Raw genomic sequence first — 22324 nt, forward strand, 5'->3', positions numbered from 1 at the left:
TAATGAAATAGTCATTTAGTCCCATGTATTTCTTAATATAATTTATTTACAGTTTAAAAAAAAGACAATCTAAACTGTATTACTTTCATATGTGTTTTTGCAATTTTGCAAACGAGTGTATATGTAGGCATGTACATTTTTGAAAAGCACGTGATTTGAGGCTGAGCTCTACGTGGATTTTTTTCAAATCATCTTTGGGGTGCAGCACTGTGCAACCCGAACCCTCCAACTTTTGTTCTTAGCAAATCAATGTTGTTTTTAAATATTTGGGCTCATGTGATTGGTCTATTCTCAACGAGTCTTATTAACGGTCATCAGATTGTTAGTAAATGTATTGAATAGTGATCGACGTGGAAGCCGGCTAAATGTGAGAGAAAATTCTGTAATTTCTTTGCTAAAATACCCTTTCGCGAGGCGATCGGATGAAGACAGAAAAACAGTTAAAAGAGCTTGGACCAGATCGACCCGATCTTCTAATTAGGCAGCAGTCATGTGATCGCGGCCGAGATTATACTCTGTGCTTTTCCAGCACTTCTTATGGCTATTTACAGGTGATTATTAAAAGTTTATTTTTTTTTACTTTGTCACACATGGACCAACACCAGCAGATGACGTGGCTCCACAAACCATCACTGTGCAAACTTTATACTGGTCATCAAGCAACTTGGATTCTGTACCTCTCCTCTCTTCCTCCAGACTCTGGGATCTTGATTTCCAAATGAAACCCAAAATGTACTTTTATCTGAAAGTAAATTGAACAAAACAACATTCCAGTCCTTTTTGTCCGAAGCCCAAGTAAGACGCCTCTGACGTTGTCTCTGGTCCAAGAGTGTCTTGACATCTGTCCTGAATGCATTTGTGCATGGTGGCTCTTTACCAGCTGCAGCCCACTCCTTGTGAATCTTCCCCAAATTCTTGAATGGGCTTCATTTCACAATCCTCTCGAGGCTGCGGTTATCACTGTTGATGGTGCACCTTTTTCTGCCACATTGAATACAGTATCTGTGAACAGCCAGCCTAATGAACCAGACAGAGACCATTTAAGGGCTCAGGAAATCTTTGCGGGCGTTTGAGTTAATTAACTGAAGAGAGTGCAACATCTTGAGTCGCCAATATTGAACTTTTACAGTATTCTACTTTTCTGAGGTACTGAATTTTGGGTTTTCATTTGCTGTAAGCCCTAACCATCAAAATTAAAAGAAATAAACACTCAAAATGTCTTTGAGTAATGTTAAAGAGTTAAATTTTTTTCATTGAATTAGTGAAATGGATCAACAATTCGATGATATTCGTTGATGATTACAGAACTGTTAAACTGTTAAAATTTATTATCCAGTATAGATTTTGTTAATAGAATTAAAAACAAAAACAAAAAAACAATTCATAATATTCTGGCCCTGTGTCCAGCCAATTAAATGCTCTTTAGGACATATACATTCAACCATACCATCTTTAGTGACATTTAAAGCTATCAAAAAAAAATCACAATTGAAACCACTACTAAAAGTGAAAAACAAATAAAGAAAAAAACTAAAATTGTGTTGATAAAATAATTTTGCATAGCATTATAAAAAACTTACCAGAACACAAAGCATTGCCATACATAACTGGTAAGACCTTTAACAGCCCAGTTCATTTCAAACTTAAAGGTAAGACTAAATGTAAAGTTCACCTCAGTTGTGTGAATATTCATGGTATTTAAGGTCGCCAAGTTGTATGAACTGTTTATCACATTTAGAGCACTGGTAAGGTTTCACCCCAGTGTGTATCCTCAGATGGGCTTTAAGGCTATGAGACTGAGTGAAACCGAATCCGCACACAGAGCAGCGGTACGGCTTTTCCCCGGTGTGTATCCTCTGGTGCTCCTTAAGTAGGAAAGGTATTCTGAATCCCTTGCCACAAATGGAGCAGCAGTGAGGCTTCTGTCCAGTGTGCACCATCTTATGACCTCTAAGATGTGATGGCTGAGTAAAAGACTTGCCACAATACGAGCAGCTATAAGGCTTTTCTCCGGTGTGCACTCTCTGGTGGGTTCGCAGATGTGTTGATTGAGAAAAGTCTTTTCCACACAGGTCACAGTGGTAAGGCTTCTCTCCAGTGTGTAGCCGTCTGTGTAGAATAAGACTGGAGAAATTAGTAAATGTCTTATCACACTGAGAGCATTTGAAGGGTTTTTCCCCAGTGTGTATTCTCTGGTGAATTTTAAGAGACGTAGAATGTCGAAACTGCTGACCACACTCCAAGCACTCGTTCTTTTTTTGAGTATGTGCATACTTATGCCTCTCCAAACCTAATGAGCTTGAGAACTGTTTTCCACATTCTTTGCAACTTAAAGATTCCTCACCAGTACGTAAACACTCATGCATTTGAGTACTCGACACCTGCGTCTCATCGGGCTGAGAGCTTCCATAAAGCTTTACTTTGCTGTGCACCATCTGGTGTCTCCGTAGGTTATTGCTTTGTGAAAAGGTTTTACTACACTCTGTGCACTGGTAAGGCTTCTTTCTAGTATGCACACTCTGGTGATTTTTCAGGGCTGATCTGTTTGAAAACAGTTTTCCACACTGTGTGCAATGACAAGGTTTCCCTTTTTTTTGCGCACTCTTACATTTTCTCACATCTGCTGAATTACATAAGGACTTCTTGCCTGAATGGTGTAATGCTAAGGAGCCCTTCACAAACTCAGTCTCACTATGGCCTTTTCTTTTGACAGTTTGTCCCTGACAAGGAAATTGATTCCACTCATCAGGTGACGATGTGCTGGACATGCCTGAAATTAAAGAAAAGAAAACCAACTTAAATATTCTTAGTATCCAAGCAATGATTCACAAATGACCGAAGATGCAATCTAATGGTAACACCCAAGAACAGAAGGAAAGGTCTAATCCTGCCCAATCCTCTTTTCCTAAAAAAGGAAAGAAAAGGTGCACAAAGGAAACAAAACACCACACAATCATGGTGGGAGCAGTGTTGTGGTATGGGCATGTATGGCTCCTTACAGACCTGGGTCACTGGTGTTTATTAATAATATGACTGTTGATATAGCTGTACTTTCTGCTTAAAAACTGACAACACTTTATTTTACTTTTCAGATAATGACCCAAAGCATACTGCAAAAGGAACCCGACACAAAAAAACTGAAGGTTACCTGACCTCAAATCACTGAAGCATGCTTTTGATGAGCTGAAAACAAAAACTGGAGACTGAAAAAACCCACAAATAAGAAATGCTGAAAAAGCATCTTAAAGTTGAAAACCTTTGAATCTGCAATATCCATTGGTTTTAGACTTTAGGCACATTTACAACACAATTGTTGACAGGTTATTGTACATATTTAACACCAAGTAAATCACAAAATTTTTGATTGTTAATTTGCCGAAAAATTTTCTGCAATCCCTAAACACCTTAATGCAACATTACTTTAATGCAGCCTTAAATCAGTAATTAAAAAAAATAAATAAAATAAAGTTTTAATTCGAAACCATTTTGGGGTGTACTTAGGCAATAATACAAGTATTCTGTTACTGTCTAAACACTTATAAATCTGGGGCTATGACTATATTGCTTTATGGAAGTTCTCACGACTCAGTGTGCAAGGACTGGTAAAAATTACTTGCATTAAAATGTGATAAGGCAAATAAAATATGCTACACGGTTGAATCGGTACATATACAGCAAGTCTCTGACTTATGAACATTTAAGTTATAAATTTCCACAGATACAAACGGACTGCGGATTTACAAACATTCGTAAATGCAAACAAATCAGAGAAGTAGCTCATGTGTATTGTACAAAAACAATAGCCACTGCAGTGCACCAGATACCACATTTACAATTATATACAATATCTTTAGTGTGTAAGTGAATTCATAAAATGTCCAAAGTCCGGTATACTCTATGTTAGGGCTGGGCGATATGGCTGAAAACTGTATCACGATATCAGTGTTTCATATCGGTCGATATCGATAATTATTGATATTTTTATGACCCATTTAAAATTAGGACCAGGAGAAAAATATATTACATTTAAACATTTTTATTTTAAACTTAACCTTCCTCTGATCAGTTATTAAGACAGAAATGTCAAAAACCATGGAAAACTCAAATAATTAAAATGTAAACATAAGTCTAAAGTCACAATAAACACTTAACAATTATCTCTTAACATTTACGGTGCAAAATGAAAGAAAATGTAAGAAATGCTTAATAAAGTGTAATAAAATAAGTGCATTTTCTGCTTTTGAAGAGGAATCCAGCAGACCAGCATGAGACAACGACATGGGGCAACCAAATGTGATACTGTTACATGATTGACATTAGTGCATCATTCCCTACGTTGCTAGGTTACCAGAGAGCGAGTGCCTTTGTTAATGCAACTGTCACGGGCAACCGGAAGCGGACCAGAAGACTAGCAGTTAGCCCTTGTAGCGTGGACGGTAAATCAAAACGCGGAAAAAATTAACTTCGCGACCTCTGTTTTCTTCCGACAAAGAATAAAAATTATCGAAAGTTTTATCGAACACATTTTTTATTGATATCGATCACGTGTCTATCGCGATACTTATCATTATCGTTTTGTACTGTATGCGTGTGCGTATGGGGGTGCGAGAGAAATTAGTCGGCCTCACCGGTTTTAATGTATCAGTCTGGGAGCACAATGATAGAAAATGGCCGTCCTATAAAGCTGTCCAGATGGTGAATAATCCTAATTAAAGAATATTCTCAACGAGACAGAGTTTACAGTCCGAAACTCACTTTGAGACAACTGGAGTCTGTTTAAGCGCACAGTATGTACCATGCAGTGTTGTTCCCACCCCAACGTATTCCCCTTTAAACAGGGTATGCTGATCCACTGGGATTCCTGCATGTTCGTTTTTTAATGCTTAACATAGTAAAGGTGTACAAGACTCACTTTGTTAGACTTACAAACAATCCGACTTATGAACGCACTCCCGTAACGGAGCTCCTTCTTAAGTCGGGTTTACTGTGGATCAGTTTAAGCTCCTAAAATTATTGATGGAGACCAGGGTGACACGTTCATAAATGACCCAAACTGCTACATCTACCTTCACTTATAACACATCCCCAAATTTCTCAAATTGTAAAACATTTTGCATTCACATCCGCAACACAACTATAACACTCACTGGAGGGAATAAAATCACTGCTGTTGTCCTCGTCCTCTGGATCACTCTCAGCTGCTGCTTTTCTGTTTTGTGTTTTTCCACAGTCCACCAGTCTCACAGAGCAAAACTTCACCTGAGCTTGCAGTGTTTGCTGGTCTCCATTAAAACTGGATTTACCTGGAACAAAAAAAACACAATATTCAAAATATTCAAAGCATTTTAAAAAGAAAAACAGATACAGATCTTTTTATTCATAATTACCTCTGAAATTAAAATTTCCTTTCCCTATTTTTCCATCCAGTCCATGTATTTCCCTGATGTCCACCAGTTTAACTGTACATGTCTTTAACAGACTGTGCTCTGTGAGCTGACCTTCACCATTACTCCACACAGCCTCCGAGATAAGACTGGGCTGTTGGTGCATTTCTGTTATTTTCTGTGCAGATTCTGGAAAAGATGGTAGCGGAGCAGCTATGCATATATCTACATAGAAATGGCATACATAAACTGTATCAGTCAGGATTTAGGCCTCATCACAGCACAGAGACAGCACTCGTTAAAGTAGCAAATGACCTCCTATTGGCCTCTGATCAGGGTTGTGTAACTATGCTTGTATTACTCGACCTCAGTGCAGCTTTTGACACAATTGATCACGCTATTCTTCTTCACAGATTAGAAAATGTAGTAGGAATTAAGGGTACAGCCCTCTCCTGGCTCAGATCCTATTAGACCGATCGTTATCAGTATGTAGACTTAAATGGTGATTATTCTGCATGTTCTCTAGTGGAGTTTGGCGTTCCGCAGGGTTTAGTTTTAGGTCCACTGCTTTTTTCCCTTTACATGCTTCCTCCAACATAATCCGTAGGCATGGTATTAGTTTTCATTGTTATGCTGACGACACACAGTTATGTCTCAGCAAAACCTGATGAGAAAAAACATCTTACTAAAGTTGAGCAATGTGTGCAGGACATAAGAAATTGGATGCTAATTAACTTCCTTCTGCTCAATCCGGATAAGACAGAAGTTCTAGTCATAGGACAGGCCCGTAGCCGGGGGGGGTTCGGGTGGTTCGAACGACCCACCCCCCACTGCCAAAGTTCCAGAATTTTTTGTTATTATTATTATTATTTATTTATTTTTTTTTTAGACAGATTAAAATTGTTGGGCATTATTTAAAATAACACTTTATTACAAAACAATTTACAAAAAAAAAAAAACCTGCGCAGCAACTGACGTTTTTTAAATGTGTGCGGCGGCATCCAGCGGTGTATAATATGGGTCGAAAAGAGCAGGAAAGACGGAAGAGAAAGCAGGCAGCAGCGTCGTTATCGCAGAATATTGAACATATGTTCAAAAAGACTGCCAAAGTCTGTTACTACCTCAAGATCAAATTGCTAACGCTAGTTAAGTGGTAGCTAATCGTCAACCCCACATCACACACAGAATAGTTCTCTTGTGCCTTTTCTTGAGCAGTCTGAATGGCTATGACCATATGTAACATCTTAAATAAACATTAACAGACAGTAGCCTATCTGATGGATCTGTGAATTTATTATGTTAAATAATGTTAATCTATCAAAAAAAAAAGAAAAGAAAAGAAAGAACGACGAGTTCAATGCGTAAACAAACCTGCTTGACCATGCATAATATTAGGATTTATTAACATTTTATTTTAAATTAATAAATTATTATATTAAATTAGTAAATTTATTAAATTATTCTATTAACCATAGGCGATGCTGTCTAGTGTCTATAAGCGGTGTAGACAGCATTCGAATGAAGTTTACCATTATTAATTGTTACATAAAACATAAAATGAAATAAGCCCACAAAAAATAATTTTTATCTATCCCACAGTCTTGTAAGTACATTAACTGATCGTCTTTCCCCCGTAATATTTGTATATTATTATTATTAGATAATTATTGGTAATATTTTTATATTTGTTTATATTCCTCATTTCAATCTCTTTACTTCTGAATGTAAATGATAGCCTACTGTAAATGCTCGACATGCTTATAAAAATTGAATTGTGCTATATGACTGGGATTTTAAAGGTTGAATTTAACATATTTTATTATATTTTGCCTAATTAATAGACTATATAAATAACAATTCGTTAAATACTAAATATATTTTATACAAGTTCAATAAAGTGAAGAGGCAAAGACAAAGAAATGAGAGAGCATGTTTATGAGAGAAGTTGAATTTGTAGTTTAATAATATTCCAGTAAAAATTCCTTAAATGTATTCTGTTGTTAGTGTGGTTTTTAAACTTTTGAATTCTGTGTGTGTGGGTGTTGGTGTGGGTGTGCTTTTGAAGTGAAAAAAGTCGCACGTGATCTTGATAAGCAATTTGACAACATTGTAGTAAATATTTTTGGTGCATCAAAACAGACAAGCTAATCCAGCACATGTCACTAAAATGCAGTATTTAAACCTCAAAATAAAACACAAAATGAGTAAATACTCAAATACAAAATACTGAGAAAAAAGGTCCACTTTTTTAGATGGCCTTTCTGTTCCATCAAGTGCAACAGTAAAAAACCTTGGTGTGATTATAGATTCCAGCCTTTTATTTGAAGCTCATGTAGATAATATTACCTGAATAGCATTCTTTCACCTTAGAAATATTGCCAAGATAAGAAATATATTGTAGCTAAACGATGCAGAAAAACTAGTTCATGCTTTTATCACCTCTAGGTTGGACTATTGTAACGCCTTACTGTCTGGTTGTTCAGCTAGGTGCATAAATAAGCTTCAGCTAGTCCAGAATGCAACAGCGAGAGTCCTCACTAGAACTAGAAGATAGGAGCACATCACCCCTATCTTATCTTCATTGCATTGGCTCTCTGTGAAATTTCGCATATAAAATACTACTCTTGACATATAAAGCATTAAATGGTCTCGCGCCGTAGTACCTGAGCGAACTGCTAGTGTCTAACGAACCGTCACGCCTACTTCGATCAAAGGATGCAGGCTGCCTGTCAGTACCACGTATTATGAAAAATACAGCTGGGGGCAGAGCTTTTTCTTACAAAGTTTCAAAATTATAGAATAGTCTTTTAAATAGTGTTCGGGACTCAGACACAGTCTCAGTGTTTAAGTCCAGGCTTAAAACCTATTTATTTAGCCAAGCATTTCTATAAATAGAATTGCATTAGGTAAAGAAGCAGATCTGGGGGACTCATGGACGTAGAGTATTATGGTGAACTGGTATGTTTGGATGCTGTCTTCCTCACTCTCATTAATCACTCAGGTTTGCTGACGGTGAGGTGATTGGTTGCTTTACATCTCAGGGAGCCCTCATGTTTGTGTTTCCTTCTTGCTCTCCCTTTTAGTTGTGCTGTCATAATTAGTGCTGCCGGAGTCTCTGCTTGCACTCTACAGTTAATATACATTCACATTATACATTGTGTGACTGTGAACATACCTAACTGCCATCTCTCCTCTTCTTCTCTTTCTACCCCTCATTCTCCTTCCCCTCTCCCCCTGTCTCCGCCTTTCACTCTTTCTCTCTCTCTGTCGAGCTACACATGTCGTTCCTGAGCTGCCAGTGATCCAGACTCCCTCTGCCCTCCGGACCTGTCTGGCCCATCCTGATGCCCCAATTCTGGCTGAAGATCTCGTCACATGGATGCCCCGTGTGTCTCTTTGGGATGCGTCTGGTGCCTGGGCATGGTTCTCTCTACCTAGAAAATGGTTCTGGCCTCGACTGGTGTTGGCAACTGTTTCTCTGGGGACTTGACAGTTCGATAGTTCAGGACTGGAACTTCATACAAGTCTACCTAGGTCTTCAATAACTACCTGGACTCCATATTAACATCAATTAACATCAACTGTTATGCTGACCTGCCTGCCAACTAACACACAGTATGAATGCAGATCATTTACTGCTCTCTGTTTCACCCAAATGAGGATGGGTTCCCTGTTGAGTCTGGTTCCTCTCAAGGTTTCTTCCTATTACCATCTCAGGGAGTTTTTCCTTGCCACTGTCGCCCTCGGCTTGCTCACCAGGGACTATCTGACCATTTTGATTCATACAAATTCACATTTCATACAAACTTAAATAATTCTTTTGACTGTGTAAAGCTGCTTTGCGGCAATGAAAATTGCTAAAAGCGCTATACAAATAAAATTGAATTGAATTTTCTACTGGGCGCGCATGCGCAAATCTTCGCAAAATCTCAGTAGGTTATGTACAGGAAGGAAACAGAATTGAGCAATTCTTTTTTTAATGACTCTTCAAATCCGAGTCGTTCGTTCGTTTGTCACGTGACTCCCATAGACGCAATGCAGTGTAATAGATTCAAAAGAACGAACGACTCAGACCAGAAGATATGAGAGGTGAGCTACTTATTCTGTTTACTATAATATGTCCTTATCTGCATTTTAATATTTTAGATACTGGAATTATAGCCTGAATGTGTATGTAGACGTATTGGGGGTCATTTTTTTATTGAAAATGCAACATTTTATTTTATTTCCGATCAAAAAATCGAAATGAACTAAATGACTCAACAAAAAAAAAAAAAAAATCGGTCATTTTGATGATAAGATTCAATGAACCGAGTCACTAAAATGATTCAAACTTCCCATCACTACTGTTACATTTCTTCCTCGGCTACTTTAGACGTTTTTTTTTGTCAACGCCATTTATCGACCAAACTGCATAACTTGACCCCTGACTGCCAGCTCTTGCACGTGCCAGGTTAACACAAAGTTCATAAATAAAACCTAAACAAAATGCTTTTAACAGCCACTAAAGCCAAGCAGATCCTGATCAGTGTGTATTTATATGTAAGCAGCCATTAATGCTCATGTAGTGTAGTGGATTCAATAATGCATTTCCAGTGTTCCTTCTTTATTTATCCCCCACTTTTCTGTATTCTCTACCAGAACTTGTTTGTATGCGCATGCGCAACAAGCCTGACTGAGGATCGGGAACTTACAGATACATTTAAAATTATAAACTTACCTTATGTCCCTCCTTCTTAATTCCGCTCGAACCGCTTTCTGAAACAGCACAGGTGTGGACACTAATGAGTCTCTGAGGTTTTCATGCCCATGAAGCTTAACCACAAAACACACCCACCTCGGAAAGCGACTTTAACCCACTCCAGCCACAGCTGTTTGAGACAAAAGGAGTTTAATCTTCGAATCTTTTTAGAACAGGGGTAGTTGCAGCTCGGAGTAATGGGCGTGTCAAAAGGTAGGGGGCGTGCCGAAAGCTCTTCATGATTGGTTGCACAAGTTGCCTGTTTAAAGGCTGTTACGACCTCTATCGGAATCATACGAGGCTAATATTAAACGCTATTGTTCTTTCTAATGCGTTTAAGTAATGCAGCCAACATAATCCTTCATATTAAATTTCCATTCGTTTTCTGTAAACATTAGTTCCTTTCTAAACATTCTACTGCGTTGCCACGGGTTACTGACGTCTTCCTTGCGCGTTTGAGCCATGGTCGTGGCTAAAAGGGCTATATAGCTCTGACCGAGGGTGTTATGCGCTAAAATGCCCCCCTGCCATGGATTGCCCCCCCTACATAATCGCTATCAAATATTATATTAGAATATAAATTCATAGGTTAATGGTTTACAAATTACAAATTACAAAAGACAATAAAATAAGCAATCTGAAAATAAATATGTTGTATATGAAAAAATAGATTTTTTTTCATATACTGTACAACATGTTTACTTTTTGATTGTTTATTTTATAATAAAAATAGTTCAGTCTAATCTTTCATCATAAACAATATTTATTTTTATTATATATAAATGCTTATTTGCATATTCATGACAAAGCCCTTAAAAATAAATGTGCCACAAAATAAACATTATACAAGAATTTGTATTCATGGTCTTGACGGCTGTCACGTAACTAGGGTTCATTATAATATTAATATCATATTTGATAATAATAATAAACCTATGAATTTATGTTCTAATATAATATTTGATAGCAATTATGTTTGGGGGACAATCTATGGCAGGGGGGCATTTTAGCGCATAACACCTGGAAACTAACAATGAAATGAATTGTTATACCTATTGGATAATTTTTCACGTCTAAAACTAATCCTTTCTGTAATACAAAAAGTTTTTATTGATGTACAGTGAGAGAAAAAAAAAAAACAATAGATTGATGTGCGCATGCCCAATAGAGCTCAAGCTGTATTCCTTCTAGCCTCAACTGTATTAAACCCATAATCAAAATCAAATTACAATTATTTAAAGAATATAGTACCACAAGCTGTTCATAAAATTTTTAATGTTATTTTAATATTTTTGGAATACTATTAACTTTGTATTGGTTAAACAAGACCAACAAAAGTTACAGAATTAGTCATTCAGAATGTTTTAAACTGACAGTTGTTTTCTGTAGTTTTACTAAAACTGCATAAAAACTAAAAACATTCTTGTTTATACTGTTTTGTTCACCGTTTTTTATACTGTTTTATATTGCTCTTTAAAATGTCACTTTACTTAACTAAACTAAGCACACTTGCACTATTCTTATTATACTGTTCCATTTTTCACCATATAAGCCTTCTGTGTTGTAAACTGTCCCTTTTTGCAAAACAGTAACTCAATTATCTTACCTCTGTTGTTCTCCAAGTTCTTCAGTGTTATTTAAGTTTTTTTTAGGTTTATTTAAGTTTTTTCAGTGTTATTTGTAACAAGGGTTGAGAAAAATGTAATTTCAATTCTCTAAATGTATGCACTGTACGTGTAGCAGAATTGACAATAACGTTGACTTTGACATTGCCTGATAAAGACAAATTAGATTAGATTAGATTCAACTTTATTGTCATTACACATGTACAAGGCAACAAAATGCAGTTTAGGTCTAACCAGAAGTGCAATTAGCAGAAAGTGCAGGATAAAGGTATAAAGTCTAAGTACACTTAAGAGGGATATGTGCAGGGAAAAGCTATGGGTAACTATTACAGAAGGATATTATACAGATTGCTGGTAACTATACTTATAAATTTACAATGGATGAGCCGTATATACAGGTTATTAACTGTAGTCAGAAATTTGCAAATAGATATGAACATAATGTGCAGAATATTATGTAAGCATAGTATACATATTGCAAGTAACTATAATTATAAATTTACAGTGGGTGGTCAATATATACAAGTTGTTATTAACTGTAGACAGGAATTTACAAATAGATATGAACATAATGTAAAATGTATAATGTAATAGTTCATAAAACACCACAATAAAGAGGAGGATGGGTACAGTTTAGTAACCTTTAAAGTGGTACTTATTCAGTAAACAGACACAATTTTAGTCAATAAAACATTTTATTTAGAGGCAAAGCTGCTCCGTTTAAGAGTGTACTCCACCCAACCTGTACACTCAATCTGCTCATTCATTCATTTATTTATGCTGTAGTAGCAGTCCATAGAACAGAATCCTTCAAACTCTCGGTCAGAATAAAATGATGAGGCCTAAAACATTTCACGAGGCCTAAAAACATCTGTAGCGCAAAACGGACACAGATACAAACTGACAACCCTTACTTCGGGGGAAAACCTGTCTGTGTTTCGTCTCACAGTAATATGTGTCTGTCGACAACAATTAAACGAACAATTAAATGACGAAAATAAAGAAAAAAAATTATTTATATTGACTAACCACACCAAGCCTTACCGCCGCGAAGTGTTTCCACGCTAAAAAAAAAAAAAAGGTACTTACATATAAATAGGATTACCGCTGATTGGCCAACGCAGAAGCTCCTTTCACCAATGAGAAACCTTTCGACACGCCCTAAATTTCGACACGCCCCCTACCTTTTGACACGCCCTCTACCCCCCCCCCCCCCCCACCTACCTACCTACCTACCTTTGGCCAACGCAAAAGCTCCATTCACCCATTTACATTTACATTTAGGCATTTGGCAGACGCTCTTATCCAGAGCGACTTACATTTTTATCTCATTACACATCTGAGCAGATGAGGGTTAAGGGCCTTGCTCAAGGGCAACTTGGTGGTTGTGGGGTTTGAACCTGGGATCTTCCGACCCGTAGTCCAATGCCTTATTTGCTCCAGCGTGCAGTTATCCCTACTTGAATTTTTTCAACACTGCTGCACGCTAGTGGCGTCTAGTGGCCAAAGATATGAAGTGCAGCTAATGAACTGCTGAATGTGTTCAGGAAGTCAACAAAGCAAGATGTTCCATACATCAGGACTGTCTGATCAGCAGAACGAGGGCTTAGAAAACTAGACAGGTTTGATTGTACAGATTAAAATGGACTGTTTAAAAAAATGACTGACTATGAGGAGAACGCACATACACTGATCACGCCTTTTCCACCAAAACAGTAATGACTTCTGTGTTGTTCTGACAGCTTTCTACTGGAATCTGCATTAACCTTTTCTTCAGTTTGAGTGACATAAGATCTTCTATTGGACTACACAGGCCAGAATTTATGTACATTTACATTGAGGGGTCAGATGTTCCTATCCAGAAAAAGGTTTTGTTATTGGATAGATACTTAAACTGGTTATTAAGTTACTAACTAAATACCATCAGTCTAACACTTTTGGGAGGGGTTAAAATATGTTTTGTGTGTATGTGTGATAGGGTTGGCTAGGGCGGTGAGCTGACAACCCGACCTCTTAAGTAATTGAAACAGAAACAACGGATATATCTTAATGGAGGAGAGTATCTGTCGTCGGTAATATGTCAAGAATGGACCAGAATGGACCCTGACTGGAATTGAATATGTCAAGAATGGACCCTGTTGACCAACATGAGAGTGCGCGTTCACGGTGGGTGATACCACCTGGTACCATGTAAAAGTTTCATACCCTCGTTAAATTTGCTTTGCGTGGAGAAGAACACACAGCTTCTGGACCTGGAAGAAATCTACTAGCTTGCACCTCGAACCTTTCCACTTTTGTTCTTAGCAAATTAATATTGCTTTTAAATATTTGGGCTCATGTTATTGGTCCATTCTCAACGAGTCTTATTAACGGTCAGCAGATTGTTAGTTAATGTATTGAATAGTGATTGATGTAGAAGCCAGCTAAGTATGAGAGAATATCTCAATATTATCTCAAGTCCATCACCTGTTTTCATTAGCAGTCCTCAGTAAGCAGCAGCGTCTGTATGGTAACAACAGTAACTAAGGTTACGGCAGGGGTTTGCAATAACAGGGCCCGGAAGTAAAAGCAAATGTTTGATCACTGGGTCCTAATAATAGTTTTTCCCAGAGTTTGAAGGACAACATAAATATAATTTAAATGTTTAAAAGATATGTATTGTGTAATAAATAAAATAATCATATATCTATTTTAAATAATAAAAATAAAAATACTTTTTAATTCTTGTGTAACCTGTTAAAAGTATATATGACAGAAATTTTGTATAACATTTTATTTTTCCATTTTATGTTAAGATATGCGTCAGTTGATAGACTATTATACTATATGCACAATTTTGCAAAAAACATGCATTTGATTATTTAGTGTTAGTTTTTTTAAAGGCTAAGAGGAAAAATTATTTTGAGAAAAAACTGATAAACATTTCACTAATTAAAAACTAATTAATACTTTTCAGTTAGGAGCATTATATTGGTCCATTATCTACCGATTTTGGTTATGATTCTGCAGTATTTAGGGTGTTTATTTTACTGTATTTGGAAAGTAAGATATCATTATTATAAGTATTATTATTATTATTATTATTATTATTATATTATATACATGTATATTGTATACATATTTTAATACTAAATGTTATTGCTATACGTTGATATAATAATAATATTAATAATATTAATATTAATATATACTGTAATATGCATCATACTACAGAGAGAGAGAGAGAGTATAATCTTTTTCTCTTAGTTATTTATGTTTCATCCATCCATCATGCTAACGATGACTATTATATTTATTCCCATTTTTATGACCATGGTAGGACCTCCAGTCAACATTTACATACAATTATATTTTTTAATATTTATATAAATTTACACTATGGACAATTTGTGACTGTGGGAGGACACCGGAGTACCCGGAGAAAACCCACCAAGCACGGGGAGAACATGCAAACTCCATGAGCACACAGACCCTCTTCTATTGTTGAGACTTTTATTATTGAGACTTTTATTTTGACGAAAATCCTGTCGAACTTTACCCGGAAGTAACACCATCTAATTCGCCTGTTGTTCCCGAGTTGTTGAAGATTCGCTGGTCGCTTGTGTTCGTGTTTAACGGACGGAACAAAAATACATCGTAACATAGTTTAGGCTTTCCTTTTTTATTAATATTTCGAGATAAAATTGAGATAAAATACGATAAATAGAAAACTGGTTCGTGGTTTAAGCCTCCATCCATTAACTATTAACTATTTAAGATTTATTTTTCTTTTGTCGCATCCTTTGTGTACTTTTTTCTTAAGGCGACCGCTAGTGGGCGCGCCAGAGTCAGAGCTAGTGCTACAGATGCAGTTGCAGGAGATGGAGGACGAGGCCAGGTTTAACTCGGAGGGTTTGTTGTGTAAGGGGGGATTTCAGACTGTGTTAAAGATGTGTGCAGTGAAGCTGGTGGACATCAGAAACATTCAGGGACTGAATGTAAAACTAATACCAGAAGAACATCTTACTGAAGGTGACTGGGATCAGAGATTAGCTTCCACATCTCCTATTATGACTACAGCTTCAGTTTAGACCTGAACATCTTTATAGGATCTTGTCTCTTCTTGTTTTTAAACTCCAGGTGAATCCAGTCTGAATGATGGAGACCAGGAGACACTGCAGGCTCAGTTAAAGATGAGTTCAGTGAGGCTGGTGGATTTCTTGAAAGATGATAAAGCTGAGGATGAATCCGAAAGAAAGGACCATGGATACAACAACAGCAATGTGTCCATGTCCTCCAGTGAGTATATGATGGTTGTATTGTGGAATAATTCTTTCTAACTGAGTCGCCTGGGACTCAAACCATGTCTTTTTCATAAAAGTTAATCAGAACAAGCCAAACTACTTTTTTTCTTTGTTTCTTACACAAACCTTGAACGTGTCTTCACAATGCTTCTGCTTCTGCTAAATTTATATTGGACATTTTCTTCAGGATCAATAAAGTATCTATCTATCTGTCTATCTATACTTTATGGACAACGGTATTTAATATAATAAACTGTTAATTACTGAATTCAGGCGTTTCAATCAGCTTAGAGCAGTCTTAATGCTTCAGCATACCGAGACATCTTGGACAATGCTATGCTGCCAACTTTGCAGCAACAGTTTGAAGAAGGCCCTTTTCTATTCCAACATGACTGACCCCAGTGCACAAAGCAAGGACTGTAAAGACACGTTCGACTGAGTTCGTTGTGGAAGAACCGAGTTTACAGAGCCCTGACCTCAACCTGATAAAACACCTTTGGGATGGAGATCGCGAGCCAGGCTTTCTCATCCAACATCAGTGCCTGACCTCATAAATGCTCTACAGAATGAATAAGCACGAATTCCCACAAAAACACTCCAAAAACTTGTGGACAGCCTTCCACGGAGAGTGGAAGCTGTTATAGCTGCAAAAGGGGGACGACTCCATATTTAAATATATTTATTTGTATACAATGTCATTGCAGGTTTGGCCAAATACTTTTGCCCATGTAGTGTCTATTTGTCTATCTATCTATCTGAAATAATGTTTAGAGATCAAGGTGACTGCAGTTTTTCAAACAGGCCAAAATTATACAGCTAACTAATAATAATTTTAGTCAAATGGTAATTTTGGCAAATACAGAAACTAAATATTAAAATACTGATACTAAAGATTACATCTGTAGATTGTGTACTAAATCATTTATGATAGACCAGACTGTATAGCTAATACAGACTAATAGCAAAGCAATTAAATGTTAAGGTTGTGGTAATTTTGACTTAACTAACTATAGTTCGTGAACTTGTGCCTTGTTTTCATGAATCATATTAATAGCTAATAAAAAATTTGCTTTTACTAAACCTTCCTTAAAATTTTTTATTTTTTTAAATTCCTTTTTGTTTCTTTGTTCAGATGAATCCAACAGGTTTGACAGAGACCAGGAAAAAATGCACAATCAATTGAAGATAGTCTTGGTGAGACTAGTGGATTGTGGGAAAATACACACCAGGAATGCAGCAGCTGAAAGAGAACCAGATGGCAGGGATTCTGACCATGAATGTCAAAACACAGACTTAATGTCTTCAAGTGAGTATTTTGAGTCTAAATGCATAGTGAAAATAATTTAAGATTAACATTTGCTTAATTTACTCAAGTATGTTGCGTTTATTGGAATTGAATTTAAAATGGCATTCTGCCAACATGTTTAATGACATAAAAACCTTGCAATGAACTTATTTTTTCTTCTGCAAAGTTGTTTGTCCATGGCTACACAAAGGTGTAGATGATGAGGTCTAAGATTTGACCAGGTAGACAATTACCTGACATAGGAAGTGTGTCTAAGGGAATGTACAGTAGCCTGGTTTTTTTTCAGCTTGTATAAATGTATGCCATGTATGACATGCTGAGGTCCATGCAGTAACATGTCAGGTGGAGCAAAGGAAAGGATGAGTCGAGTGTCCATGGCATAGGTTGGATTTAAATGACATATGAGGATATATGGATATAGACGAGATCAGAAAAGGACCCGGGGTGAGACTTGTGCAACACCATTGGGTTGAGTGGAATCTAGTTAAAGAACAATCCACCGCCATGCTACAAATTCAAGAGGATAAACAGGATAGTCTCATGATTGATAAGATTGCATGCATATTGAACTGGTATGCCTGTACCTGGGAAGCAAACCTCAAGAGACATCTATGTTTTGGGGAAATGCAAACTTGTAAACGATAGAGCTGATACAATCCAATGATGCAGCAGTCAGAGGTTTGCATGTACTCGTATTAAAAATAAACATCATGCCAATGTTAGGTTTGTAGTGAATTATTTTATTATACCGCACATTGTACATCTTTAGTAGAAGAAACAATAGACTATACCAACCGCTGGACACAGAAACTAAATATTAAAATACTGATAAAATACAATAGACTGCACCTCGTAGCTTCTCTGTGCCAGTATAAAAAGGGTTTGTTGGACCTCACTCATTGGATTGACTAAAACACTGTACAAAGGGGAAAATCCAATGAGCTTATGAAGCTTGTCAAGCTTGTGAATAAAATGTCTAGTTTTCATTACAAACGTAACTAAAATATTTCTTTAACAACTTTTTTTTTGTTTGTTTTAGGTAAATCCGAAAGGTTTGATAGAGACGAGGAAACGATGCAGGCCCAATTAAAGATGAGTTCAGTAAGACTGGTGGATTGCAGAAAAATACAAAAGAGAAAAGCAACAACTAAGGGTGAACCAGACGATGAGATTTTTGATCAGGAGTCCAAGAACAATGATTTTACTCCTTCCAGTGAGTATACAGTGGATCTGAATGCAAATGGTCATACTTTCCTAAAGTGTATCGGGTGCAATGGAAGTGAAACTTGTGTGCCACCCAGGTTTCATGGTGATATCGTGTAAAGTGATCCCTGGTAATTCCCATCCCATGTTTGAAATGTGTGATTATTTCTTATTATATTTGTGATAATATTTAAGTTTGTGCTTTAAAATAGCTTGAAGATTGTGAAGAACATGGCAGATGTTAGCCGAGCAAGGAGTCCACATTTAAAAGGCCACTTAGCACTAGCGTTTTACTTTATTTATTTCAGTAAATGTCTTCTCCTATGTTTTCTTAGAAAATAGCTATAGTTGTAACAGACTCTGTCCCCCTGCTGCGAGAGTACATGTGCATGCATGATGGTAGAGACGTAGTGTTCAATCAGATCGTTCGACTGTTCGATCGCTCTTGTTAATAAATGCAGCCCTGCAGTAATATGACGTGTGCTCATATCCACAGTGAATCTACTTGGATGCACATGCCGTCAAGCGGTTGGTGAAGTGAATTGCAAAACAGAACAATTTGATACTGAATTTGTTAGAGTTTTCTGAACGCTATTCAATTTATTTCAATGATGTGAAGTACTGGAACGTTTTTTTGTGTGTTTCCAGATAAAACCGGCAGGTTTGATGGAGACCAGCGAACATTTGAGGCTCAGTTGAAGGTGTGTTTGGTTAGACTGGTGGATTGTGGAAAAAAACAAAGCAGAAAAGCAACAGCTGAATGTGAGCCAAAAGGTAAGGCTTATGATCACAAACTCGATTACTTTCCAGCAAATCTCAGTATGATGTTCTGAGAAAGAGAATACCAACCTTCAGACTAAACACTCAATATCCTGTGCACACTGTGTCCAGTGATTAGAATTAATAAAGACTGTTAGATTTTTTAGATTAATTTAGATTAATTGTGCTTGTGTTTGCAAAAGATTGAAAAAATGTCCAACTCAAGACCTCATCTTTTCAAAACATATTGTTCCAGAATATGTAATTTGTTTAAATGCAATTTTTCTAACCTAAACTTTGCTCCATATTCCTTTTGTAGAGAAATAACTTTGTCGCCCTAGCCATGTACTTTGTGATATTACTAAATGATTATATGTTGTAGCTCTTGGGGGTTTACTTTATACTGTATATGTGAGCATTAAACAGTCTGTTTGGATGGAATGCCCACTCCTGGAAAGATTGGAAAGTATTCTGAAGGCTCCAAATTTGTAAAGATCCTTCTCAGGGTAAATTTCAAATAGTTTAAAGATGCCTTACCTCCCCAGATGGATGAGTAGGACCAGGTGCTTGTCTGAGATCATGGCTTGTGTGCTTTCTTGGTATGATTTAGACACACGTCTCAGTGAAACATTATGGCATGTTGAGATCAGTTGTGTTTTTAGGTATTTCTTTTCAAGGATACTTGTTAATAGAAGTTGGTGAAAATTGTACGATTGTTATTTATGCAATAATAAATCACAGCATGCAAACTTCAAGATATTTTAAATTGTAAATACATTTTTCTCTCTAACTTGCAGGTAAGTCAGGCCGGTCATCTCCTGATCAAGAGGATGAAAAGATGAATTTGTGAAGAGCTTCAGGGTATCACCTCTGTCAGGCAAACTTATCTCACTTCGTAATGGCCGAAGTGTGTACCGGTGCAGTCGGGGAGTGTTAGTAGTTCATTAGATTTTACACATCAGAATGCACACGCAGAAGAGAATGTGCATTTTGCAAAAGAAGCCGTAACAGTGTGCACAGTGCACCAGTGTGTGCATGCTAGAGAAAAGCCTTTAAATGTGAGTATAGTATGGGGGGGGGAATTCATAAGTGCAGAGGTACCAGTCTGAGTAAAACCTTACAAGTGCCCCATCGGACTCAGGATTTTAGAAATTATTGCACACTGGACAGAAGCCTTAAAGCCTCCTCACCTGCCAGAACAACCAGCAACCTTAAGCTGTACCAGAGGATACACACAGGGGGGGGAAGCTCTACTGCTGCTCTGTGTGTCCCACATCGTCAAAGCACATCTAAGATGCACACTAGCGAGAAGCCTTGTTGGTGCTCAAAATGTGAAAGAGCATTAACAGTTTGGCAGCTATTTATATAAAAAAACAAGTGCACACTTGAGTTGAGAATTTACAGGATTTTGTCCTGTGTTATTAATGACATAATGGTCACGCTTCCTGTTTTGGGCTTATTCACTGATTGGATTTTTTTGCTTTTGAACAGTAGAACACATAGTTAGTGCTTATTTAGCAGAAATATGTTATTTTCTTTTTTTAAATGCTATTTAAAATATGAGGTGTTCAAGTCAATCTGGGACTATTTATGGTACAGAATAACAGAACACTTATGAGAGTAAAGTTCCCTTTTGTTTGTCTATATAATCTGTTGTTACAATAATACACTTATCCCAGCATTTTACTAGTTCCTTGGTAATATTCAATGGAAAATATATTTTCTCATTTTGCCAGAGCCGTGATCGGACTGCATGCCTCATTTACGCTGGCCTCCCAGGAACTCCTTTAATTGCCCAAACATTTGGAGGTCAGGACTGTGTGGTAACTTCCCGCTGTGTTCCTGTAATGTGCAAATGGCATTGTTGAATGATCATGTATATAGTTTGTATTATTGTCAACAAGTTATCCGTCAATTTTTAAAGGATCAGGCGTTCCACTCGCTGAATGTTCATGGGAACGACTGCAGTGGGCTTCGAGCCGCCTCGGTTGGGATCGCTGTTCACGGGTGTTCTGCCATCTTTGAAACGTTTGCAATGTTAAAATGTTTTGCAGCAGCTATGAGTCTCATCACTGTGTTTGGTGTCTTTTGTTAACATCAAACGCTTTTATTCCTGAGAAATTAAATCACAAATCCCAGTTTGACTTGAACACCCTTTTTATATGCAAACAACTAGATTTTGTTTAAATATTATTTATCTTTTTCTAATGAATTGCCTTTTTGGCATTGTGAATGTAATGAAATGACCTGTAGAGTCTTTTATGAAGAATGGTTAAAAATAAGCCCAGGTTTATTTAAATAGTCCCACAGTACATCATTACGTAAAGGTTTTACAAACTTTTCCAGTTCTCCACTGTATGTGTATATGCTTGATGCATATCGATCATTTCTAAATCACCTTACTAGAGATTCAGTGCTTTTTATCGAGAAGCCTAAGATGAATGATTATACTGGGCATATGTATTGTATTTAAATATTGCTTTGTATTTTTGTGTGTGTTCCTATTGAGATGTGTATATTAGCACACATCATTAAGTTTTTTTGTTTTAATGTGTAGTTCTGTGCCTTCTTTGTTTGTTCTAGTTTACAGAACATTTAAATAAACAAGGGATTTTAAATTAAGAATCGGCTCAAATTTTTTCGTGACAATTAATATTAAATTATTACTTATGTTAATAATAAATTATTTGTTAAACATGTTTTATGGAAATTTTACGGCTTGACAAAAAGATATGAATTATGAAGGGGTGGCATGGTGGCGTAGTGCTGTCGCCTTGTACGTCCAGGGTTGGGGCTCTCACCTCGTGTCTGCGTGCATGGAGTTCGCATTATCTCCTCGTGCTTGGTGTGGGGATGCTTTGTTTTCCTCCCACAGTCCAGAGACATGCAGATTAGGCTAATTGGTGTTCCCAAATTGCTCATAGTGTGTGTGCCGTGCGATTGGATAGGCTCCTGGGATAGGCTCCCCATGGCCCTGTTTACAGGATCAGTGATGTAGATGAATGAGTTATACATCCCTTTTT

The 22324-nt window shown here is 37.0% G+C and overlaps 2 protein-coding genes across 3 annotated transcripts; one reads left to right on the top strand and one right to left on the bottom strand.

Moving 5' to 3' along the window:
• Positions 1 to 1306: 1306 nt before the first annotated feature.
• LOC128527194 (zinc finger protein 300-like) lies at positions 1307 to 10291 on the bottom strand. 2 transcript variants are annotated; one of them, XM_053499553.1, is made up of 4 exons: positions 10105 to 10291; positions 5388 to 5573; positions 5148 to 5303; positions 1307 to 2770 (listed from the first exon to the last, which is right to left on the bottom strand). In XM_053499553.1, the coding sequence occupies exons 2-4, from the start codon at positions 5548 to 5550 to the stop codon at positions 1674 to 1676; spliced, it is 1416 nt and encodes a 471-aa protein (XP_053355528.1). In that variant the 5' UTR covers positions 5551 to 5573; positions 10105 to 10291; the 3' UTR covers positions 1307 to 1673. The 2 variants fall into 2 exon arrangements, with proteins under 2 accessions (XP_053355528.1, XP_053355530.1); XM_053499555.1 differs by having other exon boundaries at positions 5388 to 5609.
• A 5040-nt stretch (positions 10292 to 15331) lies between these two features.
• LOC128527196 (uncharacterized) lies at positions 15332 to 21913 on the top strand. The gene is made up of 6 exons (XM_053499557.1): positions 15332 to 15761; positions 15870 to 16028; positions 17166 to 17339; positions 18379 to 18552; positions 19191 to 19316; positions 20099 to 21913. Exons 1-6 carry the CDS (start codon positions 15596 to 15598, stop codon positions 20149 to 20151), a joined length of 852 nt encoding a protein of 283 aa, XP_053355532.1. The 5' UTR covers positions 15332 to 15595; the 3' UTR covers positions 20152 to 21913.
• Positions 21914 to 22324: the final 411 nt, after the last annotated feature.

Source organism: Clarias gariepinus, chromosome 6, assembly GCF_024256425.1.
Source record: "Clarias gariepinus isolate MV-2021 ecotype Netherlands chromosome 6, CGAR_prim_01v2, whole genome shotgun sequence".
Lineage (NCBI taxonomy): Eukaryota > Metazoa > Chordata > Actinopteri > Siluriformes > Clariidae > Clarias > Clarias gariepinus.